This window comes from Grus americana, chromosome 4, assembly GCF_028858705.1.
Source record: "Grus americana isolate bGruAme1 chromosome 4, bGruAme1.mat, whole genome shotgun sequence".
NCBI classification, from domain to species: domain Eukaryota; kingdom Metazoa; phylum Chordata; class Aves; order Gruiformes; family Gruidae; genus Grus; species Grus americana.
In genome coordinates this window covers 12,401,376-12,428,078 of record NC_072855.1, presented here as the reverse complement: position 1 = coordinate 12,428,078, position 26,703 = coordinate 12,401,376, and the positions used below count along the sequence as shown (strand labels likewise).

Here is a 26,703-nt window from a genome sequence, read left to right as displayed (position 1 = left end):
CACACTGATGCGTGTGGGTGTGCGGTACAGTCTGAACACCTCAGGATGTGGTGGGAATGGTACTTACAAACGGTAAGTATTGGCTTCTAGTCTTGGGGCTGAGCATAATTTGGCTGTTTCTCACCTTCTGTGTCGATCACGACGTCAGCTGTGCACATGTGTTATTGGCTGCCACACTTACCACAAATAAGGTTCATAATTCCACTCGGATACAGCATGGAAACTTTCAGGGTGTTTCAGCTGTACTTTCCGAGTGCTCCTGTGATTTTGTAGTTGTTTGTTTGTAATGTTGTTAATGCCAGGATTTTTTTTTTTTCGTTTCATTTGATGTGAATTGGAGCTGTTGTATGGGGTTTTATGGGGAGCTATTACACATGCTTTGTCTAGTTAGCTGGCTTAATCCAGTAACATGACACACTGCAAGGTAGCTAGATCCTTGAAGTAAAATTGTGCACTTTATTTTAAATCTCAAAAATAACAGAATGTGCCAAATCTTTGAAGTTCTTTTTTATTAGAACATAAAGTTAAACCAATATAACTCTCTAAATAGAGAAATCTTGTAAATCTTGTGTGACACATGTTAAATAGAAAGGTTTGGAAATAAAACTGTGGTGAGTCCGATAAGTTCATTGAAGGACTTTGTTTTATTCCTGTTCTCCTTTTTCAGGCTAACAGCTCTCAAAGATATCCTTAGCTTAACAAACTCATCGCACGCCCCTGTGTGTTCCTGCAGAAATTTCCTTCTGCCTGCCACCTCTGAGATTTGGCTGTGGGGCTGCTTCCCGCTGCCAGTACCCCTCTGCGCTTTGCAGGAGCCTCCCTGTCTCCGCTGGTGATGCAGGTTTCCTGCTTGCTGCCTCACCTGCGTTTTCTTTCTGAATCCACGGACACTGTTTTTCAGCAAGACGTTGTCGGCAGTACCCACGTAGCAAACCGCAGCGAAATCGAAAAGTTTTATCCTCCCTTAAAGAAAGGGTTTTCTTACATGCTTGAAGACTTCACTTTATGAAGTTTGCAAAATTATGTAATTTAATTGTCTCCTAAAAAATCTGGAAGTAGTGGAAATTGCAGCCTTCGTTGATGCACAGAACATTATGGCAGCAATGAGAAGTCCCCGCATGTGCCCACCACCCCGGGGTGTTCACCCTTGGCCTTTGACTTTCAGAGGTCAAAGACCAGTGAAGACCTTTTTCCCAAAGCAGTACACCAGCCTCTATGTCCAGTTTGTCATCAGCTGTGGTTTTTTTGACAGAATGGCATTTCTTTGTAATTATAACTGAGTCCACCAACTCCTTTTGCTGATTTACCAAGAAAAGGGAATAAAGGTAAAACCCAAACTAGGAGAAGTCATGTCTCTTATTACAGAGCTGCAATTACGAAGCTGTTGCTAATATCTTTCAGTCATTACCGTATCAGCTGGATGTAAAAGGTTTTCTGATGAAGCACAAGTTGATGCTGTTTAGTTTACAGACTAATTCTCCATTAGCTAAGGCAATTTACCACTTCACTTTTTAAAGTGCAGATCCATAGCGATTCTCAAAATAAAAGCCTACTTATATAAGTAGATTTCAGTAAGTGGTAAAAAGAGGCAGAATAAACAGCATTTATCCAGGAGCAAAACTAACAACGCATTTACTGAAGGTATCTGTGCAAAGAAGGATGTAGACTGACAGCAACACTTTTGATTCTAGCAAGGAAGTAAGTATTTCTGTCCCCAGCTATCCCATTTTCAAAGTGACACAGCCAACCAAATCAGTGCTGGATTACTTGATAAATGAGAGAATGGGGAGTGGTTTGGCAAGATGAAAATCCAAGAAGGGGCAGTGGCATCTTCTGAAACATTAGATGCAGTTGAAAGACATGAACTAACTCCTATAAATTCCCTGATTCAATATAAAGAATATCCTAATCCAATCTAGGCTGTATTTAGGGTTAAATAACGGAGGGTTATATATACCATTAAACAGTGGAGCACATGCAATCTTGATGGTCCAAATAGAGCGTGTATTCTGGGCAGTGGATGCTGTCATTCCTCTCAGGAACCTTTCAGCACTAATGAGTGCACTCTGCATAAACAGATCTGTTTTGGTGGTAAAAAACAGCTACTTAGGTAACACAAGTGAAATTTCATACTGCTAACCTAATCTCAAGTGTTTTCTTTCCTCATCTCTTCTGCTTAAGAGGATCTGATAACTATTATCTTATTTTTACTGTAAAAACATGCAAACCATATATTTAAGTCAAAATCCCCTGGAAGATATCATTTAGAAGGAATATTGTGCTATGATTGCTTCTCCCCTAGAATACTGTAAACTGCCCAGTGGTTTAATAGTTTGCTGTTTGAAATACTGCATCTTAAAAGATGGAGATTTCACTATTTGGGATGGTATCTGCTAAGATCTTCTTCCACAAATTTGTTTCCACACTTCTGAATGCTAGCTGCTGCTCCTCAGTGTTTTTTGCAAAATATTCAGTAGCTTCGTGGTCAATATTTAGGTAAATCCAGTAACTCTGCTTTAGATTCTTTTGTATTTACACACTTTTTCAAACGCCCTGTCCCCTGTTTTCATATGTCTCCGTAGGTTTTAGATTTTGCTAACACTTCATAAAGTCTTACAGATAGAACATTTTTTATTTTAACAATTCAAGTTCAAGATGAGTAATTTTACAGAATGTGATTAAGCTTAAGGTATGGCTTCTGAGTTTATGCGTGTTTCGGGTGTACATCTTAAATACGTGTTCTTTTCTAATACTTTTTCAGCAGGCAGCAACAAAACTAAAATGTCAATTTGCCCTCTGTGTTTCAGTATTAGAATTAAGCCTCATTGCTCCCACCTATAGACAGCTAGCAATGCAAAGAAAGAAGTTAAAAGTGTACATAAATGTTTTTAGAGGATTTGTCTGGTGCTACCAGTAATGAAGTAAGCCTGCAGATCACCTGAGTTGATTTCTTGCTCTGACCTAGAAGCAGCAGGGCTAGAGCCGATCTCTGTTGCTCATGCGGATGCAACCCTTGTTTCCTCCTGTTTCGTGACAGGTAACCTGGGGTCCCAGCTGGTTGAGTATAAAGAAGAGATGTACATAACGTCTGACTGTGGGAACACGTGGCGTCAGGTAGGAAACAGAAATCATCAAAGGCACCTGGAAATAATTTTAATGTACCAAATGTGATTAATTTTATAATGTTTAACTAATCTTTCTATACCCACTCTTTTGAGGGAGGTGGCTATTATTGTCACCGTTTCGCTTGGAAACTGGGAGAGATTAAGAAGGTGATTTGCCAAGACTCAAATTGGTCGGGCTGTCAGGTTCTGCTGAAACTTGAATATTTGAGATCTTATAAGTATATTGCGTAACAAACGTAGAGTCTGTTTAGGTTTTTAATAATTTAAGTAATCTTCCTATGCTAATGATGAAGTGGACTTATGCGATATCTTGCAGTACAAATATTCCAAGCTAAAAGACATGTTTTAGGTAACGAGGCAGAAATTCTTCTGCTTCATAGTCTGAAAACTGGTATTTGAGCTTCAACTTTGTTCTTCATTGAAACTGAGAAAGTAAAAAGAGAATTTTTAAAAAAAACAACCTTTGAATGTCTTTTAGTATGATTTAATCAATTCCAGGACTACAAACACTAAAGTATTAGAAGAACGATAGTCGTGTAGTAGCTGTAATGCCATTTGAATTCTAGATGGCTTTTGCTTCCAATCCCTAGTGTCAATTTAAGCATTGCACCTTTATTATGTTTTTTTTCCTAAATTGCTCTGTCTCAGCAGTGCTTAATCACAGGGATATTTTATCTCTGTGTGTATATAGCAACAACACACAATATGATCTAGGATCTACTTATAATGTATATTCAGAAGAAAAAAATAAATTCCCCAAGGACCAAAATGTATCAAAAAGTCATTTAATTTCAGGTAAAATAGTGGTTTAGTGTTCAGCTGAAATAAAATGAAGTTGTGTTCTTTTCTGAGAACAACTAAGTGTGAAAATGTTCTCACCAGTGTTAACTGAGCTGGGGGAGTTTGAGATTAAAAGAGGAAAATACAGACAGTTTCTTATATTGCTATCATAGGGTGCCATTAATACTCCACAGAAGGACTTTTTGTCCTTTGAAGTTTAAAAGATAAAATTTTATGCCAAATTCCTTCTTGAAATCTAGCATATGATAAATAGGTGCTTAAATGCAGAAGCCTTGCAGGATTTACAGTGGGTGCTGTGTTGTCTTCACAGAGACCTCTCTAATAATTTATTGTCACCATTTGCCACAGTTCTATAGTTTTTTCTGATGTGAAAAATAGGAAGAAAAGAGTGAAGGGAATCAAATTCATATTTTTGCTGCTTCTTTATTTGTGAGACGCTCAGGGAAATGATATGTGATGAAACTTGACCTTAAGATGACTATTCATGCTGTAAAACCAACCACAAACTGATCCCTCGTTATGACAGTCAAAATGAAAAACATCATTGCTAGCTTTATTTTAATTAAAACTGCTACGAAGCCTTTGAAAGAGCTTATTCAATCTTAATATTTGTTATCAGAATGAAAATGTAGATTATTGTATGTATTTTGTGGCCTCACTGTTGATAATCAAACAGTTCTTCCAGAGGACAGCAGTACATTTCCTTTCTCTGTTGGAGTTCATGCAACAAAAGACAAAGCTTCAGTCAGATGATACGGGAATTATTTAGGCAGTAAATTACAGGTTTCCTGAGCTGGCAAAAGTAGAGCGAAGCTCATGTTTTGGCACAACTCTTCGGGTGGGTTTAAGTCACTGACTTGGAAACTTTGCGGTTGTCATTAGCGAGTGCCTGTCACCTTCCTTATGTGCCACGCACAACATTGCAGAGCTGTCTGCGGACTAGAAGAAGAGCAGTCTGTGCTTGCATGGAGTGACAGAGCAACGCAGACAAGTAAATATAAAAGACTTAGGAGAAAAGGCGGTTCAAGGAATTAATTAAAAGCTTTCCTGAAATAATAGCAGTATTGGTTCGTAGGAATATAGGACTGGGAGGAAGGACAAAGATCACGTAATTCAACCATGTGCTCTGAGACATCATCAAACATACTAGGAACATTTCTAACAGAAGTTTGCTAGACTTAGTTGTTAATCCACTGTAGGAGATTCTGTAGTCTGTCTACGTGGTGTTTCACCATCTTCATAGATTTTTCTGAATATTTAACATAAACTGGCTGTGCTTTTTGGTGCTTGTAAATACTGGTGATAAATGGAAAAGTAAACCCAAGGATTCTGATTATAAGTAGCCACAATACCACTTGGGCTGGCTTCAGTTGCTCCTCTGCCTTTCTGTTGCACGATCCCTGAGCTGCTTGTTGGTATCTCTTGAAACCGTCGTTCCACTGCATATCATTTTAAGGCAAACTGAAATTTGTGACTGTGTATTGTACAGTGTTGCACTGTAAATAGCAGTAATTTAGGAGCTGATTGATAAGTGGCTTAAACGTCCATGCAGCAGCAGTGATCTGGCCTGCAGGAGAAGGGAATCTCACCTTGACGTTATCATGAACTACGTGTGCTTAGATCATCTTAAGTGAACCATGAAAATGTAGCCTAAGGTGAACTTGGGGGAATAGATATGTCTATTTGGAAGATTTCTCTGTCTATTATACTGGGAAAACAATATCATAAAATGTGTTAATGAACATGATAGGAGTCAGATAGATAAATAAATCTTGCATCCTGGGAGAAATGGGCTACAATTTCAGACCATACAGGTTTTAAACATTTTTCCCCTGTGGGGCCTGTTTTTCAGTCCTGATTTTTAAAATCGTGGGATACTCTGTCAAATGCTAAGAATGAACTTGTGTATACATATGAGTGTGTTTTATTTATTTCTTTAACAAAACTATTTCTGTTCACAGTTATGGTTGCTGTTGCTATTTTAACAGCATCTCTTACAACACGGTGCTTGAAATAGTTGCAAACAGAGTAAGAAGTCTGGCTTTCAAAAGAAATGGCTTAAATAAAAGGAAAAAAAACAGCAACAAAAAACCTTTCATATTTGATCTACTACCAAAGCAGCTAGTGTAGCCACAAAATGCTTGATTAAGCTAATAATGTTACACAAAAAGTCTGTTGTATGTCCAGGAATGGAATCTAGATCTCTGGAACTTTAGTCCAGTGCTTTGTGTGTTGGAATATTATTTCCTCTATGTCAAATCCTTTCATATCAAAGCAATTTGGAAATCCTTCATTTAAGCAAGACTACTTGTTTTTCTGCAGACACCTTAAGAGATGAACGGTAACACCTTTAAGCACAACAGGAAAGGCTGCAACCCCAGCCTTTCACCTCTGGGGAGGTCCAACTGGCTTATTCTGTGTAGGAAAACTTCTGTTTCCAGATCTGAATTTGGAAATGGGTGTCACTTTGTGGGAGAAGCAAGTGGCTTTGGGCATTTTTGGTTACTCTTGAAATTTGTGTATCTCAGAGTAAAATTGTGTGGAGTATATTTCTCTAGGATCATTGAAACATGTTTTCATTGATTTTTATGGAGCTCTCCTAATTGCTCCCGACAGATATCCTGGCCCGAAATAGCTGCTGAAGTTGTTAGGACAGACACAGGAAAAAACACAGAGAGCAGAGGAAGGGGAAAGCAGGAGAGAAAAAAGTTGACGTTACAATTGTAAAGCATGTAACATGGTCCAGAAATTACAGAAGAAGGAAAAAACATAGAAACATGCTATCAAAGTCTACTTATGTAGTTGCTGGCTACAAGTAAAGATCGTAATAAATTTATTACCTGACTTCAGTGGAGAGACATATATCAGAATTTGTGGCTGGCTGTAAAGCTACATATCGCTTGTTCCTGGGTTCGAACTTCAGCTCTGATGCTAGGACCACTTTTGCCTAAATCCTTTGCAAACTGTTTGCTGTGATTCTGTTTCTAGAAAGCAGACATAAATATTTGCTTTTCTGCTGAACTCCACAGGCATGAAATCGTTAATTCTTTTCAATTTACTGAAGATGAAGAGTTGCTTTCATCAGGAATGTTGTACATTTTGGTTATTAAACGTTTGAAACGTGCAAGAAGAGCCTGATATAAAGATGGCATTAATGTGCCCACTGTGCTTTATAGTGTGCCAGGTGGATGCAGGGTAAAGCTGGGGTATTGCATGAGGAAGTGCTGTGGTGCTTTTCTGGGAAAACCTAATTTGGATAAAATGATGCAGCTACCAGCTTCATTTATCTTCAGTGTGATGGTGAAGCTTTCGGAGACTTCGTGTCCCAGCATATACTGTTCCATTTTGATTTGAGCAAAAAGTTCAGACAAAGTTTAGAGGAGGATCAAAACTCTGCTTGCTAATCTGACTCCAGCTGATCTCCTCCTTTTGAAGTGCATCTGAAATTAATGTCTATCCTTTACTGAATTCTCTTCTAAAATAGGCAGCTGTGTGGAACAAGTAGATAGGACTATAAATGCCACGTATCAGGGTTTTGCCTGTAAATTGGCAACACTGAAAAGCTGATCAGACACTTGAAGCCCTAGGATTCCCATAAAATATGCTCTTACTGGAGGAGAGCAAGACTGAATTCTGAACCCAAATTAAATGCTTACTATTTTTGAAGTAATTGTGAATGTGCTGTAAGACTCTTCCCCCCCACCCCCAGTTCAGTCTTGCTGATAAACCCTCTAAATATAGTATTAAGTACTGTCAAAAAAAAAAAAAGCATTTAGTATTGTCAGTGTTTTTTCATTCACAAGGCAAAGTAAAGCTAACCTTTATGTTTTTCACCTTTGCTTTGTGAAAGCGTGTAGGAGGCTGCATGTTCGTCTATTAACTGCTAAGTGTGTGTAGTAACTCTCACTTTATCACCTGCTCTTATGTTAAATGTACTTTCACAGGCTAATAACATAAGTAAACCCTGTCTTAAAACAGACTTCAGATGTAAAAAAGGGAAGATATCTACCTGTTAATTTATTTTAGTACTGCTGATGACCTCTAGAAAACGAATGAAAAGAATTTAGACAATGTTGAATCCTTTATACCATTAAATCAACATTACATGTATTTTGGTTCAGAACTCAGAGCGGCCTCTGTGTGAGATCACATAAAGTTGGAAATTAAATAAATCATTGATGCTGGAAATGCAGAAAACATGTTTGCACCAATTATTTCAAGTTCTGTAGAGTCTGGAGAACTTGAAAGTCAAGGACAGCAATAGTTTTCCTATTTTTCTTAGAGTTAGACTACAAAGCATTTTATTCTGCAAGATACATAGAATATGGCAAATACCGAAGTAAGGTGATAGGTCACTTGGTGATATATAGTAGGAAGGAATGCAGAATGCATACTGTGAGAAATATAAGCTTGGGCTAAAATCACTTTAGACAGTTTAATCTGACTGTGATTTGAACCCAAACATTTTCTGATTCACCTGCTTAACTTTCTTTTATTTCACAGCTGGGAGGAATAGAAGAGTAAAACTGACTTTTATGTCCTTTTCAATTTGAAGTGCGGACATTATAAAACATATAAGTCCTTTAATCCTGCTTTGTTTGTACATATTATTTTAGCTGTTTTATACATTTCCTTAGCTGGTCTTTTTTTTGTCCAACTTGTAGGTCTTTGAAGAAGAGCATCACATCTTGTACCTGGACCATGGTGGAGTTATTGTGGCCATCAAAGACACCTCTATCCCTCTGAAAATACTCAAGTAATCCTATAGTCAATTAGAGTAAAGCTATTGTGTATTTGAGACCTCGGGAAAGTTCAGAGTTTAAGATGAACGTTTCAATGCGATCATGTATGAAATGCAGGTTGAGTGAGCTTAATTTAACATTCATTAAGTCAACAAAATGCAGGTGGCTTTTTTCTTATAGATTACTTCATAGTGTTGTAGGTATCATAGCATCATGCATTAATTATAATAAAATTTTCTTGAAACAGTGTAGATAATTTTGCTTAAAATGCTATCCTGAAACTCCACAGTACAAGCCATGTTTAACGTGATTGTTTCTTGGTACTGGTTTGCACCAGGAGAATATGGCAATGATGCTCAACCTATGATGCGTATGGGGCTTAGGTATCCAGTCAGGATGGTTCATTCATACTGCAGTAAAGCTCTGTCCCCTCCAAGGGCCAGAGTGAATGAAAGTGTTGGAGAATAGCCCTGAGTTGCTCCGGCAAGAGCAATATAACGTAAACTTGGCAGCCAATGGGAAAGGGCTTGGTGTGCTTATGTGCTGTGTGATATGGTATGCAAGAACCCAGTTCTTTGGAGTAATTGAAGCACAAATTAACTGTATTATGCCTTCAATGTAGATCCTGTCATATAGTGATAATGCAGCAAATGGCCTTAGCTTGTTTGGCAGGAAACCTTTGTTGCACAGAATTTCGTTACAAAATACCAAGTGTTAAACTGCATGGTAGTGAAGCAGAGTACGGTAATGTTATGTAATGGCATACAAAATTATCATCTTTGGCATAAAAAAAAAGGCAAGAGATCTTTGTTTATCACTTGTGACTAGGCTCACTTTTGCATAATAGTCTTTACACTAATAGGAACTAAGCTGTGTACTCAGCTAGAATGAAAGCCGTCGTTAACCCAGTATCCAAAAAGACCTAAAGGAAAGGTACACAAGAAGAGAGACTTTGAATCGTGATTTTGGGGTGCACAAGGTATTTGAAATATATTTTGCTGATTCATCAGCATCTTTTGAAAATTTTTAAGTGGATGGTGGCAGCTGTGAAGGACCATCATCCTGGGGCCAGCAGTTACTGCACCTCCCACGTGTTTTAGCAGTTGTGCTGGTCTGCCTCTCATGCTTCACTGACCTCTGCTTAACAGGTCTCTGGATCAGGGACTGCCAGAAAGAATGAAGTGTAAATTAACTTGCTCTTGAACCTACAAGGTAGCCAGATAATTTGTTGACAGACCTTGTTTTTTATCTGCCTGAGAATTTCCATTCTTGTTGCAAGTTTATTATACACCTTCTAATAAAGATGTGAGCCCCTGGATATGTTGCTGAGAAAAAAAATCACATTAAAATGATATCCTGTCCGGGCATATTGTATTTTGGTGATCGTAAATCCTGGGCTTTAGTAGTGAGGGGATTTTTTTTTCAAATGAATGAATGAATTCTGTTTTGTATAATAATAGTTGTAAATGAAATCCGTTTCTGCTTTTTTACAGGTTCAGCATAGATGAAGGCCAGACTTGGAGTACGCATAATTTTACCAGCACTTCAGTCTTCGTAGATGGATTACTTAGTGAACCTGGAGATGAGACACTGGTCATGACGTAAGTTTCTGTTGTTTTCATGTCTTTTTTCAGGGCGCTCTCTGCTGATGCAGTTGAGCATATTTTTAATTGTGGATGTTTGAGATACTCCTTGAGCCGGTGACTTTTGCCTCTTGCAGTCACACAGGCTCTTACACTGATGTCCAAACAGCCCTAGTATGCAGCCTGTCTTTGAAATTATCTGAGTGCAATGTTACAGACTGTCAAGATGAAGTGTTATGTTCATATGAAATTTCACAAAGTTACCACCAGGAAGAGTGGAATAATAGGACTGCAAATACAAATCTGAGAAGTATAGATAAAAAATAACTATTTCCTGCATTTTTTCTGTTTTCTACAGATTCTTAGGCAGACTTAAATACTAAATATCTATCCCTTCTCCTTGTGAAAATTGTCTTCACAGTGTAAACAACTATATTGTTGTCCTAGTAACTAGCATTGCAGTACTTTGTGTAACCAAACACTGTGCTAACAAATACATCTTTGAATTCTGTGCAGTGACTGAGGCAGATGCTGTCAACACAGTTAAAAATAGCAAATTCTGCAACTCAGGCCTTTGTTTATCTGTCTTTTTTCCAAAGGGCCAGGGACATCTGGATCTAAGCTGCAGGTTTTTGCTCTGTCTCTAGGATAAATGCTAATATTTTAGAAGTGTCTGAGAGTAAAAACCACCGGTCCAATTAGGAGGAAAGGCACATGCTGATTGCAGCAGGGAAGGGAAATGCACTCAGAGATGGGCAGGTTGTTACGTGTGCGCCTACCAGAACAGCTTGTGCGATCCTTTATATTGGAGCTCTGTGTGTTCATGACAAACTTTTTCTCCTAGGAGTTACTGGAACATGTCAAAGACAGCTCTATTTGTAACATTTTCCCCAGGAAAAAAAGAAAATAGCCCAGCCTGCAGTTGTGTAAAGGAAGACAGAAATCTTACTCAACGTACTTAAAAGCATTGCACCAAATTCATAACGCTGGACTGTGCAGGAGTGTATTTGGTCTGTTCATTCATTCTTTCTTTCTCCACTGTCCCATTTATGCTCCATTATACATATATGACCTGAGAACAATATTACTCCACCATCTTCCCCTTCTCTCAAGCGCAGGGGTTTTTTTAATGGTATAATATATGCCACATGGAGATACGCTTGTCTCTGAATGAAGGATTTCCATTGATTTCAGTGGAAGTAGAGGGATCAAAAGCTTATCCTAAACTGTACTTACTGGCAGATAAAAAGATGTGTGATAACTATATGCTCTGTCTTTTTTTTTATTATTTGTCATTAAAACCAGTGATTTTGTGAAGATGTACTTAAATATCTGGCTGAATAGGCTAAAGAGCTCATGTAAAATGATACCTTTTTAAAATCATCCATCTGAAATATATAAAACTGTAGGTGGATTTGGTACATGAGCCCAGATTGATAAAAAAGCATCATATGACTTTCACGTTTCTAAGGGCAGAACAAGAGTCTGACTCCAGCATCTCAGTGCCAGGCTCGTAAGATCTTTCTTTGCAGCTACTTCTACCGAACACAGAGGACATCGAACAGTTACTGCCATAGACTGGCCCTGAAAAGTCTTGCAGCTTTCCTACCAGACTCTAAAGATAACGGGAAGAATAAACTTACAGTAGGTGTTTCCTCGTTGCTGTTACATCAGCTTCGTTGTCTCTCCTCCTGCTTTTGATTGGGTTTTACTTTCAGGGTGACATTGTCTGCCCGGTGGTGCCCTCTCTGACTTTACATCAAGGCCTTTTGTCATTCTGTCTGGCCTACGTCATTTTCTCTCAAAACTTCACACTTGTACTGAGTTGCTGGGCATGACTTAATCTTCAGTGATTTGCTGCTTTTGAGAAATGTCATCCACTGATACACACTCCCTGGGAAAATTACATAAAAAAGTGTTTTTTCTTCTGGGTAGAACATGGTAAGATGAACTTGTGTATGGTAATTGGAATAAATTAACAGTGTCTTTCACCCTAAAGAATCCCCAAATCCATTATTTAGGACCTAGTCTGACTTTTTTTGCTTGTACAGGAATTTCATTTTTCCCTTTGGTAGCGAGTTTGTTTGAGTAAGGACTTTGAGTAAAGAGCCCAATGTCAAAATCTGCATAAATTAGCAGAGATAACATAATTCTGCAGTGGGAAGGTAATAACTGAAAAAGCGTACAGCAAAATGGTGGAACAGACTGTTTTATTTAAAGCTTCTAGAATAAAATCACAAAAGTGTCAAAGACTATTTTACTTGTACAGAAAGCAGCTGTTACTGTAGTGTAAAATCCTGGTTCCACTGAAGCCAGCTTAGGGATTTCCTTAAAGGTTTTTAATTTTTATTGAAAAAAAAAAAAATCTCCACAAAAATATTATCTGGGAAAGACATTAAGGGACTTGGTAACACTGTGTGTAAGAGAGACTTCTCATTCTCCAGCATGGTGACTGGGGTGTTGACCTGACTCATAAGGGACTTCCATTTGAATTCCTGTTCTGACCTAACTTAGCCAAAATTAGGTGATCTGGAAGGCTTTACTCAAGAAACAGGAGAATGTGAACCTGGTTACCTCAGGTCTTCATTTCAGAAAGTTTTGTGTTTTCTCCAAAACAGAAAAAAACCAAATGTTGACTTGTCAAAAGTTTTCATAAACTGAGTTGTCATCTGCCAGTCGACATTAATCTAAATCATTCATCCAAATCCCCTGCAGTATTCAAAATATGTGCACTCAAATGCCAAGGAAAATATATTTTATTCCATTGTGCTCTGTGATAGACCTAGGTAAGATTTTTAGGACTTTAAAGCAGTAAAGTATTCAAAAACTTTAGGAAACTCATTCTGTGTAAAAATCAATTTCTAAATAGGCCTAGTTAAGAGTTTTAGGAGAGATAAACGATAAAGTATTCATAAAGTTTAGGAAACAAAATCAATTTCTAAATAAAGAGCTCAAATCCACCATTTATTGCTAAATGAATAAGTAAGGTTTTCTAAGGAATTTCCCCAACTAATTAATATATATTCATCAAAATAGTGCATGGTCTAGTAGGCTTCATTTTGTTCTAAATTCTTTAAGAATGAAAGTTACTGCAACCCAGTGTTAAAAATATATTATATTTGGGAAAAATTACTTAGTGATGCTGGATTGAGTAATGGCCTAACTGTGGAAAAAGGAAGGGGTTTTGTGTGTCTGAAATACTGATGTTCCTCTTCAAAGGAAGTAGTTCATATAATGAAAGTTTCAAACCTGTTAAAATGACTTCAAATCACAATTCAGCTTCTGGTAGAGTTTCTCAAACCAGGTTATTTAGATTGCAATATAAACCCATTAGGCATGATGACCATGGTACCACAGACCATGGCCCTTTTAAAAGGCCGATAAGAGGTTATATAAAATAACTGCTTTTCTTTATGTCAGGTAGAATCAAAATTTTCTTTATGGGTAATTGTATTTTTTTCTGGAGATATTTTTTTTCTAAGGTCTCATAGAGATGCTTCTGGGAACTTTATGGCATCTCTGAACTGCAGAACTCCTCTGTGTGCGTCTTGCTCTCTTGAAAGTCCATTGTTGCATTCCTGTTGGGTTCCTAGGTGATAATGGAAGCAAGAAAATAGTTTAATTTAAACTTAATAAAAACAAGTTGGATATGATATTAACAGGTGTTAGATATTAGGGAGAACCATCTGGATTTTTGCTTCTGTTGATTCTGCTAGGAATGTCAACCTCAGCTTTAACAACATCAATAACAATCAACATTACATGTAGTTTGTGGGGCTTAATCTTGTGCAGCACATGGCAGCACACTACCTTCCCTGTTGTCTTCGAGTATCTTACTAGGTGGAAGGTACTTTTCTGTGTTGTGAATTCTTCACTACTAACTTTCTCACAGTGCAACCTTTAAAAAAGGTAGATAAACACTAGATAAAGCCTCATTATGTAAGAGAATAGCTGGTTTCCAAAGGAAAATTCTAGGTTTTATTTGCAGCTGATTAATCTCTTGTTTGAGAAGCATTGCTCAGTTATTAAATGGCTGTTCTGCTCTCTGCATGATGACAAATGTGTCTATCTCTCAATAGATGGAGGAAACATATAGAAAGACAGGAAGAGAATGATGACCTTGCTAGAAGGGAATTGAAAAAGTCAACTGGCTGCTCTTATTTCAATCTAATCTAAATGTCAGCTAATCCAGGTGTACATGTGCTTGTTTAGTGGCAAGTCTAATGCTTTGGCTGGCATCTTCATGGCCACAGATGTTAGAAGAACAAGTTAGTGCGTTGTAGTGGCACTGCCAACCTGTGGCCTTGGAGCCAAGTCTGTGGGACTGCCCCGTCTCTCCCTCTGCTCAAAAGAAGTCCAATGTGTAAAGCTTTGTTTTTTCTTTACTTTCCATAAAGCTCTCATAACATATTCAGAAGCATGGGAACATGATGCTTTCAGTGTCTGGCTAAAGGCCATTAGTACATTTTAAGGGCAGACCATACATTTAAATAAGAGGAACTGAAAGGTCTTTTATCGCCTTACCTCTATTTAAAGGAAAGAAGGAGAGAAAAAGGGTGACACGTGACTTTTTTTGTTCAGATAGAGTCTTTGTGTCATTTTGAACCCCTGTCACTGCATGAGTGCCTGCAGATGTGTTGCTCTAGCTTCTCTTTCAGGGAGACAGTTCCATTGTAGTGTCTGGTTCTAATGAATGGTGATGATGAGGTAGACATTGGAAACTTTGGCCAACAATAAAATTGTTCAAATATATTACTTAAATTTTGGTGGGGCCTTGAACTCCGTTTTGCTGTATTTTGCTCTCAGAATGAAGGAACTACAATTTAGGTAACCATAGGCTTTGCCAGGTGGAGTCTGAATGAGAAATTTCCTACCTGTAACAAAAAAGATCTGATTTTTAACTATGTGAGTAAAAAAAAAAAAAAAAATTAGATCAAGAATTAATTATAAATTTTTGTAAGTATCCCAAATTAATTTGATCTTTAAGTAAGATGACAGCAAAGAGCCAAATGATGCAGAGCTATCCTTTATAATGTCATATGTTTTTCCTTAAATTAATCCATTTTGTTCACCGTCCACCTTGTATTTACTTCTACATAAAGCATCAGGCTAGGCATTAAATCTGCAATTTTTTCCAAACAGCTTACATGTAAAAGATTGTTCTTGGATGGGAATTTACCAAATAGATGGAAAAAATGTTGGAGGTAATTCTCAAACATCGTGGAGCCACTGAGCTTCTGGGTAAAACAGGAACACAGTCATCCTGCTCCTCCCCAGCACTTCTCAGAACCTAAGCATTCATTTCCATTCTTTTTCCCCAAAAGAGCCGCAACCAAGATGTTTTGGCATAAAAGAATGATTGGCAGTTATTATTTTTTGGGGACAGGAAACAATGGAAAAACATATTTTGGTTCAATTTCAACTAAATTGTTTCCTCCCCTCATTTTTCACTTTGGCAGCCAACCCTCCACCCCCTCCGCCCAAAAAAAAGAAAAAAAAGAAAAAAACCCTATTCTTTTCTTTAGTGCATTAAGTATATGCATGTGTTTGTAGTTTGAGGCACTTAAATTGTGTCTCAGCATTTTGCACGTGATCTGTTGTGTACACAAGCACTGTTTGTCTGCAGTTGCTTTGTGTAGGCAGGTGTCTACTTTTGCACATGGAAGCATTCATCATTTCTGTAGTTGCAATTTAGGAAGGCCACTGAAAATGTGACCTCTGTTACGTTCTTTTGGGGAATTAGAAAAATATGCAGAATTATAATCTTGATGTATAACAGACCACAGCTTGAATCTTACATTACTTTCATCCATTTTACTAGTACGAACCCTTTGACTTATCTAGTTTTTGTTGATTTCACAATGGTGTAAAGGAAGCAAAGACAACTGCTAGAAGGAAAGCGTGTCTGTAATGATTAATCTGTCATTTTCTCTTTGAAAATGGTAGCTTTTAAGTAGCACTGTAGACAGTCATGGCTAACCCACTCTTCCAACCCATATCCCCTTGAAAATCTTTCCTTAGTAATGTTACTGTTTCTGAGGTACTGTAATAATATGAAGTACAACGGGCAAAACCAAAAAGACAACTGTCACATTTATTTGCTTTTTCAGTTATATTGTCATTATTTGTAGTAAAGGTCTAAGTGAAGCAAAGGACTTGGCTGTTTGAGCTCACCATACATTGATGAGAAACTTCTAACACATTGTTCCTTTTAGGCAAAAGACAGCTGAGAAAGTTGCTGCTGTTTTAATGTAAATGGTCTCCAACATCTAGTGAACTGTAAGGTGGATTAAGTATTTGATCTGAAATTGCAATTGCATTACAAAAATAATCAGGGAGGTGTGACAGTTAAAAAATATTTTAACAGTCCAGTAAGTTCACTGACAATTGTGATTGCTACTGATATGATTTACTGCTGGAGAGGAAGCCTTATATGGGGAAGAAGATCTAAATACCACTTTTTAGCAGAGCTCTGTGACAGCTTCCATTTAAATGAATACTTTCCAAGAGACAGACTGAAAGTTGTTAAAATAATTAACTAGCGTCTCTGAGAGTCTGGTTTCCTTTCCCACCATGATCACATGCTCACTGTTGGGTTTTGAGGTTTAGATCCACAAAAATTTCAGGTAACTAGCTTTTCACACATGCTTGGACATCTTTGCTTAGGTGCTGCCCAGAAGAAATGAGACATATTATCCAAGATAGAGCTACTGAGATTGCCCACATCGTCTGTACGTGGGGTCCTCAGCTAATCTGATGCAAACCCTAGGTAGTTTGATACTTTTGAAGGCTCTCCCAAAACACTTGAGGTCCCGTTCCACCCCCAGCTGGCATGGCAAGCTAGCAGAGTGTGTCAACAGGGCAGTACAGGACTGTGCAGGCAAATTCTGCTACCTGGGCAGCATGCTGTTTCAAACATCATGGTTAATGACAAAGTCATGTAGAGGAGAACAAAAGCCAACGCAGCACTAGGGAGATTAAAGCACCACGTCTAGAATGAGAGAGGCATCTGATTTCAAACAAAAGTAGCTATGCATCATGCAGTTGTCATCACTAGTCTTCAGCAGAACTGCAAAACTTGGACAATTTAAGTTGCTAAGTTAAACATCTGAATAAATTCCACATGTGCTGTCTTCATGACCTTGGTGGGGTAGTACAGCAGGATCACTTCCACCACTCTGAGCTCTTTGAGTGTTCCTAGATATTCAGCAGTGAAGCAAAATTGTTGAAGATTCAGCTATGCTGCTCTGATTAGCTGGTGGGTATATCGGACATCCGGCTGCTCAAAGCCATTTGCTTTGTCCAGAGGCAGTATGGCTAACAACTCAAAGGTAAATCAGCGTAAATTTACTCAAGGTGTGTCTTAATTTATATAGCATTAGGTCCATGATATGGGACACTATAGCTAAAATCCATCTGCTGTGACAAAGAATGTTTTGATACTGTGAAACCCTACGAACCAAGTCCTGAAGAACACAGCAGAAAAGCTAAAGAGGAATGCAGGTGTAGTGGTTATAAAACGATGTCTGCGGCATCTGGGATGAGCAGTGTGTTGTCAAGATCAGGCTTGTTTCTCCTGAATGAGGCCGTGGCAGCTGAATGTTTAGCTGGTAAGTCTTGGGGAGTCTCCAGCATTAGCACCATCACAGCTTCAGTCAGGTGGTTTGCCAGTGACACAGACAGCCGGCGACACAGCTATTACTGTTCCTCTGAACTAAGAACGTCTATTGAATAGATGCTCTTTTCTATTGAATAGAAACGTGAATTTACTGGAAGAGATTATCATTGCATATAATTTCTGTTAAATTAGCTCCCCCCGATTATGAGCCTTATCAGGAACAGAAATAACCAGCAATCCTCCAGCAAATAGTTTAAATGAGCTAGCTTAAAAACTGCATTAAACTGTCTTAGCTATCAAATGATGCAATCAAATTAAAAAATGATGTGCTCATAAATGAACTGGGAACAAATGTACAAAGTTGTTATGGCAGCTGAAACACTGAAGTTAAAATTATGGATCCCAAATTCTTGCAAATAAAAGTAAATGAATTTCCAAGGTAATTGGAATTTCTTTCCAAAATTATTTATCACAGCATCGTCTTTCATAGTTTCAACAGAATTGATTTGATGGCTTGCTAATGCAACATAATTAATCAAGAGGAAGGTTTTAGTAGCTTGTGAATTACTATCATCTTGATATTTAACTTCTAATCATCAGTTACACTTGCTGTAGCATTCCGGTTTCTTCCATTCATATGATTTTATTGGACATATATATTTTGCACCTGAGCAATTAGATTGTGATTGCTGTTATGTATTGCTTTGTTGTAGCTCATATTTTTGTCTAATCCATTGAATCCTACTTAATACATGCCTTTCTTACTTAGGAAAAACATTTCATTTTTATTCTAGTGATATTTGGCAATACCTTTAAGTGGGCTCCTCTGATGTGTCTGGAAACCCCTGTCCTCAATGGGGCAACAACTGTTATTGCAGCAACAGCGTTAATAATCATGAGGTCATGTTTTCAAACAGTTTGCTAAGCTGAGTGCATGTAAGGTGCTGGATTCCTTAGGAAAATTTCCCCAGGAATTCTAAAGCTGTATGGCTGCATTTTTCATGGGGTTTCTGGCTGCGCTGAGACACTTGTGTGAATCTCAGGAATTTTACTTCAGCCAGTGATAGAATCGGTGGTACAGTTACTGTGCTCTGTCAGAACGTGGGTTTCAGTCTGTAGAATCACAACAGCCATAATGCAAATGAGTTGGTTTGGGTTTTTTTGCAAGAGGCTGGACCAACAGGCAGAAAGGTCATTTCTGTCTTTTGCTAAAAATCCAGAGAGGAGAGGCTTATAATTCGCCCATTGAAGCAGTGTCTTTGCTATATAAACATATAGTTTACACGTAGCTTCCATATTCTTCTAGTAGAATTTGCATAATTTCTAGAATAATTTCTAAGATTTTTATAAAATTATAGGATGTGAGGCTGGGCAATATCTCAAAAGTTTATTTTCTCTAGCTCCAATCCTGATGTTTCACTAATTTCTCCCTCCAGTGAGGGACAATAAACCTCAATAGCTTGTACCATTACAGAATCACAGAATGGTTGAGGTTGGAAGGGACGTCTGGAGGTCATCTGGTCCAACCCCTCTGCTGAAGCAGGGCTACTGAAAGCCAGTCACCCAGGACCGTGTCCAGACTGCTTCTGAGTATCTCCAAGGATGGAGACTCCACAACCTCTCTGGGCAACATCTGCCAGTGTTCGGTCACCCTCACAGTAAGAAAGTGTTTCCTGATGTTCAGAGGGAACCTTCCGTGTTTCAGTTTGTGCCCGCTGCCTCCAGTCCTGTCACTGGGCACCGCTGGAAAGAGCCTGGCTCCATCTTCTTTGCACCCTTCCTCCAAGTATTTATATACATTGATAAGATCCCCCTGAGCCTTCTCCAGGCTGAACAGCCCCAGCTCCCTCAGCCTTTCTTCATAGGGACAGATGCTCCAGTCCCTTCATCATCTTCGTGGCCCTTTGTTGGACCCCTCCAGTCTGTCCGTGTCTCTCGTACTGAGGAGCCCAGAACTGGACCCAGCACTCCAGGTGTGGCCTCACCAGTGCTGAGGAGAAGGAATTAGAGAATTGTGCAGCTGTATCTTTTAAGTTTATTGATCCTTATCCTTCCTCTTTTTTGCCCTTCCTCCAGGTCTCTTTGAAGACAATTCTTCAATCTATAACAAGACTCTAAATTCATTTTGTTGTACTTCTCAGCTTTATGTTTTACAGAGGAAACAACAATTCTTTCAATCTTTCTTCACTGATTACGTTTTCTAAGCAGCTTATGAGTTATCCTTGCCCCTCTTCAAATTAATTTTTTAGTGGGTGTGTAAATATGCATATAACATCCAAAATTAGACACCATATTCTTCCAGAATTGGCTCCACCAATGCCAGGTTTATCAAAATAATTAATGTTTTCTGTTTTCCAGTTCGAAATACAACCTAGAATTAGTCTTTTTCCTTTTGCAGCAACATTGCATTCTTGTTTTAATTCCCTAGAATTCCCCAAGCCTTTTCTTCGATATTTGAAAGTTATTCTCCATTTTGGTTTTGTGCCTTTATTGTGTATGTTGGTTTTTTTTTTTTTTCCCTTAGGAGAACTTTTTGCAATTGGTTTTGAAGTATTACATCATGTTGATTTCTGACCATTGCTTCCATCAGGTAGTGTCCACCCCCTTCCTTCTGTGTTACCCCACAAAATTTTGTGTATGTTTGTTATTTGACCACATGGGTGTTAATGAAAATATTTCCTGTGGACCCATCGTATCTTTGCAAAACATATCTCAAAATATTTCCTTGTTTGATAACTACTTTTTAAAAATGAATTCTTCTAATTGGATATGTACTCCCATTCCTCATTGCAATGAATTTATCTGCAATGATGTTTTCTTTTCTACACTGAGACAATGTCAGCTAGAACTGTGTAGCAGTTTAACAAAGGTCAAAATATGCTACATTTTCTCCTTTCCTTTATCCACTAAGCCAGTTACCCTGTAAAAGAAGGAAATTACTTTAGTTTGACATGATTTGATTTTGACAAATCCGTGGTGGCTGTTTGTTATCATTTTAATTATCTCCAAGGTTCTTATAAGTGGATAGCTTAATAATTTGTTTGGTATCTTTGTGGTTATCAAAATTAATTCTGTAACTCCCTGGGCACTTGTTTTGTTGCTTTATATATATGGTCATATATACACACATATATGTGTGTGTCTATATGTGTGCATATATATACGCGCAAAATGTTTCCTTTTCCATAGTCAGCTGGAATCACCCTCCTCCTCTGTGAGGTCTCCAAGACAATTATTAATAGATCAGAGATTTTGGGTTATACTTTCAGGGGAATTTAATTATTCTGTTCTGCATTGAACTCAACCAACCATCTCCTTTCTTCTCCTTTCCTGTCTAAATCTGCCTGAGATAACTAACATGAACGAAGAAAATTTCCATAGAAAATACTTTTCTTGAGGCAGGAGTGAAGCTTTGACAGGACTTGGATCCTTTCACTTGAACATATTTGTTGATTAATGAGTTAATAAAAGAAATGTAAGCAATTTGTAATGTTTTGTGGTGTCTAAAGAAGCATTCAGTGAGGTAGGTAGCTGCATAAGCATGCGGTGAAGTCTGCCTTATGTTAGTACCTTGTATGGAGAAAAAAAGAGATTTTTTTTAAAAAAAAGGTATAGGTATTTAGCATGCAAAAGACACTTCATGCCTGTCAGCAAAGCCAGTCATATTGAAGCAGGCATTGTGGAAAAAGCATGAGACCACCTAAGTAGTCACTTTATTGCATATGTAACTACAAGTGAATAAGATTATATGGTGACAGCAGCTCTCAGGATCCAGCTGAACCAGAAAAAGGAACCAAACCTGTAGGTCTCAATATAAGACAGTCTTCCTGCTGAGAGAAGTGGGACCACACACCTATATGCACATGCAGCCAGTGGACCGGGCCATGTTTTTGTGTATTGTTTCTACTTCTGAGCCATGGGTAGATTGAAAAGGAAAGAAAGGTAGATGATCCAAGTCCTTTAATCTCAGAGCCTTACTAAGAAAAGGGTAAGACATACAAATTAAATGCACATGTTTCTGTTTAATTAGGTGTACTTCTGATGGTGAAGTTTCCTGTGTGCGTTTTGGGCATTGTAATGTGGGTAGTATGGGCAGTGATCTGTAGATACCTACATCTGCGTGCTATGGCTGGGAAGCAAGGACACCAGAAAGGAAAGGGGGAAATCACTGTACATCTTTAGTCTCTGCAACTCTTTCTCAACCTCTGTAGTGGACTTCAGAGCTCTACGTCCATCTGCCAGGGAGGAGGCTTAGTGTGATGATGTTGCCTCTGTGCTGCAGAGAATCCACCATTTCCTCCCTTCTGGTCTGCCCTAGTTTCACTTTGAACCTGATATTCAGGACAAGAGAAATGACTGTGCACAGCAGAAAGCTTTTAGCAAAACTGTACCATTCCTGCTGTGTCTGGATTTGGACAAAACTGAGGGCAAAACAAAAGGAATGAATTAGTTTGAAGAATGCTACTAAAGCTTGGAATATGAACTCTGTGCAGTATGAACTCCACAGAAATTGTTGGCTTCAGAATCAACCTTAAATTCTTTGGCAAGTAAGCCACATAAGCCTGATACAAACCACAAATACATTTGACTTTTACCCAAGTAGAGTCTTTATCCTTTCTAATTTGTTGCTAGATGTCATACTTACCCATTTTGTTTTGGAAATAAACATTCTGACTTTGAAAATGTTGGCTGCTTTGAAAGTGCAGCTTGTTTTTTAAAGGAATGAGATTTCCATTTTTTTTTTATTTTTTTTTTTTCCAAAAAGAAATTTGTAGTTTGTGGCTTTTTTTTGTTATACATTGGACTATCTGAAATGAAGAGGAGACTGAGAGTTCTTCAGCATAATGTGTAGATTCAGTGGATTCCTTAGAAATGAATACAACTTCATGATACTGCTGTGAGTTTGAACAATAGAAAATTGCCATCTGAAATCTGTAGAAGTGAAGAAAAAACCCACACAAACAACTGAAGAAGTTGCAGCATAATCTTGAGAAATGAGTGACAGAGCTGGAAATTGAACCTGGTGATCCTGGTTTCTGCTCCCTGTCAAAAAATGTTTCATATAACAAGATAATAGACAAAATTTGGGGTTCCAAATTAGAAAAGGTAGTATAGTGCCATTTAAATTTCTGGATAGTTTGCTGCGGGAAAAAAATCTCTAATCTATGAGCTATATTTTTTCATGGTAGAGTTCCAGAGACAATTGCTTGTATGTGAAGAGGAATAAAAGTGGAAGAAAAATTAACCAGGGAGCTTCGAGTAGGGAAGCATGACCATGGAAAGAAAAAGATAAAACTGAACCTTTGAATCTCAGATGTATAGTATTTCTTCCCTGTAAGATTTTACTTTTGATCTTTTTGTTCAGAGTCTTTGGACATATTAGCTACCGTTCGGACTGGGAACTGGTGAAGGTGGACTTCAGACCATCCTTCCCCAGGGAGTGCACTGATGATGACTACGAATCTTGGGAGCTCACAAATCTACAGGTATTCGTGATTTTACGTTAACTGCCACAACTTTTCCGTAGCTTTCAGATTCATGTAGAACTGTGTGCTAGGCAAATGTTTTCAAATAGAATTTGGATGCTACATCCCCATTTTTCTTCTCCTTATGTTGGTATTTGCTGATTTTACAATAGTTTAAAATGGAGGAGGATTTTGTGTTCCCTTTAGTTGTATGATCTGTGTCCTGGGAAAGGCAGAAGTATATTTGGTGGTCTGCCATAATAATAGGTGGTCTGGCTGGATTGTGAAGCATATACCATAAACTGAAGTGTGTAATATTGATTGAAGCAATTTCAACATGCCGTCATATGTTCTGCCAACTTCCTGACCACATACCGTACTCATATATAAATTGCCATAAGTAAAGCCTATTCCAGAAGTAATTTAGGATCTCAGTGGACCGCTCATGTAATGAAGTCCAGTTGTTTTGGGCAATACCATTTCTGTAGTAATGTATTAAGGCTGTACTAATCCTGGTTCTCTGGCCAAATCCAATTTTGGGAAGCTACGTTCTCTATACAATGTATTGATTAAAGAGACCTAAATGAGGGGGTTTTACATTAAATGAAATATGTCATATTTATTCATAATAATTCTGATTATTATGTTTGTGCTTCTTCCAGTACATTTGTTCTCTCGCTCTCCGCAGGGTTGGGGTTTTTTTGCATACTACTCTGTGTCATTCCAGCTCTTCAGGTCTCATTTGCTGCTTCTCATGCCTAATTTTATACTTCTTGTTTGGGAATGCTGTGAATTTACTAAGAATGTTATGCAGATCTGAGCCTAAAGAGTAACAGTATCTAGGGTTATTGGCATTGAAATGTCTTTCAGGAATTAGAAACTACTGAAATGACTTTGACAGAGTGCTTGCAGCTGCCCAGTTACCAGTGGCGCGTGTTCAGATAGTCTTAATTCTACCTGTGTCCACACGACCGCCAACACGAGACATGGTGATTTAGATAGAACTTCAGCCATCTGCACCCACACTGAATTTTTAAATGGCCAGCTGTAGGGTTGCACCTAGATTGTGCACACATGAAACATTAAATGGCACTTGAAATTTTCGTGTACATCTTTGGATTTGCGCCCTGAAATATAGTGTATGTTACAACACTGTAATGGCCCGTTAGTGGACAGCAGTGGCTATGAGAGCTTCGTATACCTATACATTTGAATATGGAAGAGTCGATAAAGTCTGTAGTCTTGGCAGCAAGACCAGCCTTTCTCATGGCAACATAAGGTGACGTCTGTGTGGTGTAGGTTATGGTGTGCAATAAATCCGGTGCTTTGATGTCCAGGGTGATCGTTGCATCATGGGCCAGCAGAGGAGCTTTCGGAAGAGGAAGATTTCATCGTGGTGCATTAAAGGGAGAAGTTTCACATCAGCTCTCACATCCAAAGTTTGTGAATGTGTGAACTCTGATTTCTTATGGTGAGTCTGTCCGTGGACCTTTATTGCTGGTAAATAGTTACTTAGAGTTTGAGCTGGGTTTATTTTTTATTTTGGGTTTATTTTCCTCCTTTCGCCCCTCTCCCCACATAGCTGTGTATAAACAAATAGGCAGCCTGTAATTTGAATAACAGGTTGCTGTTGCATTTGCCGTTGTTTAAAAACATTGCCACGCTTTTAGTGTTTGTTTCACCTGACTGAACAAATCCTCGTGTTTTTCTCTATTGATCAAGACTTGAAAGATGACCATTGAATTGATTTATAAGGCAAGCAAACCCTTTCTATTTGCAAATGAAGCAAAAAGCCAGAAGAAGTGTGTTGGCCTGAGTGGCACAGGAAACCTTTTAAAAATCTAAGCTTCCAAGAGAGTTAATTTTGCAGAACTGACAAAGTAATTACAACCAGCTTTCCCCCAGGTGTACACAACTCCCGTTGAAATTAGACTTAGAACAGAACTGGCTTCTTCAATGTGTATGTTCAGCTGGTAGAATAATACTAAAAAAAATCTTTTTACCCTTAAAAATGTAGTCTCATCCACCCCAAATTAGACTGCTGAATGAAGTGGGGATAGTAACATCCTTGGTGTTGATGTTTTTCAGTGATTATGGGTTTGAGCGCTCTGCACCTCTGAAGTCGGAGTCTAGCAAATGCTTTGCTGACTTTTGGTTTAACCCAGAAGCACCTCCTGAAGACTGTGTGCTGGGGCAGGCGTACACCAGCAGCACTGGGTAAGCTGATGTTGTGTTCAACTGGCTTGCAGAGGCTTCCAGAGCAGGGGAGGAGATTCCAATTAAGCACGCAAAAGTGGTTTTCAGTACAAGAGAAAGAGAATGTTACTTTACATGTTCACAGCAATGCAAAAACTAACCCATTTGAGAAAAGGGGAGCTGTCTTGTTCCCAGTATTTTTATTTTTTATTTTGTAACTGTGTTTTGTAACCATTGCTACACTTCTGATAGGAATATCCATTCAAAGGCTTTTTTTTTAGCCCATTGCTTGAATTCAGACCAATTTCCAGTTTGAATCTAAAGAATTACTCTGAGGAGCCCGTAACATCTCACAGAACTTCCCAGTCTCTCACTTCCATAGGGGTAAGGAGTTCTGTGGAGAATAGATTCTTTTCCTGACCATATGGGACACTCAGAATCAAAGGAAAGCTTTAGTAACTGTAAACAATACCACATAGAATATACACTACAATGTAGTCTGACGTCTGTGCTGAGAATAACTTGCAGCTGGCATCTATTCTGGCTTATCATAACATCATCTCTGTCGGTTGTGGAGATGAGAACCAAATGACGAAATGTCAAATCTGGCAATAGAATCACGATCTCTGTGTATATTTGCCTTACCAAGGAAAATGATGTCTGTTGGGTTGCGGCTGACAGCTGTGATATACAGAATAGGAGTTCAAAAGAGCGAAATCTGACTCCAATTTTAAAGGATTTTTAAAAATAACATACCTGAGTGAAACTGATCTGTAAATAATTGCTGTACATATCCAAGTATTTCAGTATTAGTTCTTTAAAAGTGTGGCTTTTCATTCTTTCATACTGTTATGTTAAATAAATGCTTTAAGTGTTTTAAGAAATGCATAGATTTGATAGCAGCAGATAAGCAGTTGGTTCTGTGTTAATGCAGAAGCTGCTTGATCTAATTCCTTCCTGATCTTTGGGGTTTGAACCAAGACCTCTAGAGCATTGAAGACTATTGAACGCTAGGAAGGGCTATGGCAGAGAGGTCAGCAGGCTATCTACCTTCCTGGAGGGCTGATCAAGTGTGCTTCTAAATTTGAAAAGGCAATCTTGTCTGTTCGTGAACCCAAGCAATATTCATTAGCTACCATCACAGTCATGTTCAGTGCCTCTGATGACATTGTC

The 26,703-nt window shown here is 38.3% G+C and overlaps 1 protein-coding gene across 6 annotated transcripts in view; it reads left to right on the top strand.

Moving 5' to 3' along the window:
• Positions 1-26,703, top strand: part of SORCS2 (sortilin related VPS10 domain containing receptor 2) — a 562,341-nt gene that overhangs the window by 502,649 nt on the left and 32,989 nt on the right. For all 6 annotated transcript variants that reach the window (XM_054823228.1, XM_054823227.1, XM_054823226.1 and 3 more), the window contains exons 12-17: positions 3,038-3,114; positions 8,591-8,682; positions 10,162-10,269; positions 23,235-23,355; positions 24,672-24,805; positions 25,423-25,551. In XM_054823228.1, coding sequence (XP_054679203.1) covers positions 3,038-3,114; positions 8,591-8,682; positions 10,162-10,269; positions 23,235-23,355; positions 24,672-24,805; positions 25,423-25,551 — 661 coding nt within the window. The remainder of the gene's footprint in view (positions 1-3,037; positions 3,115-8,590; positions 8,683-10,161; positions 10,270-23,234; positions 23,356-24,671; positions 24,806-25,422; positions 25,552-26,703) is intronic.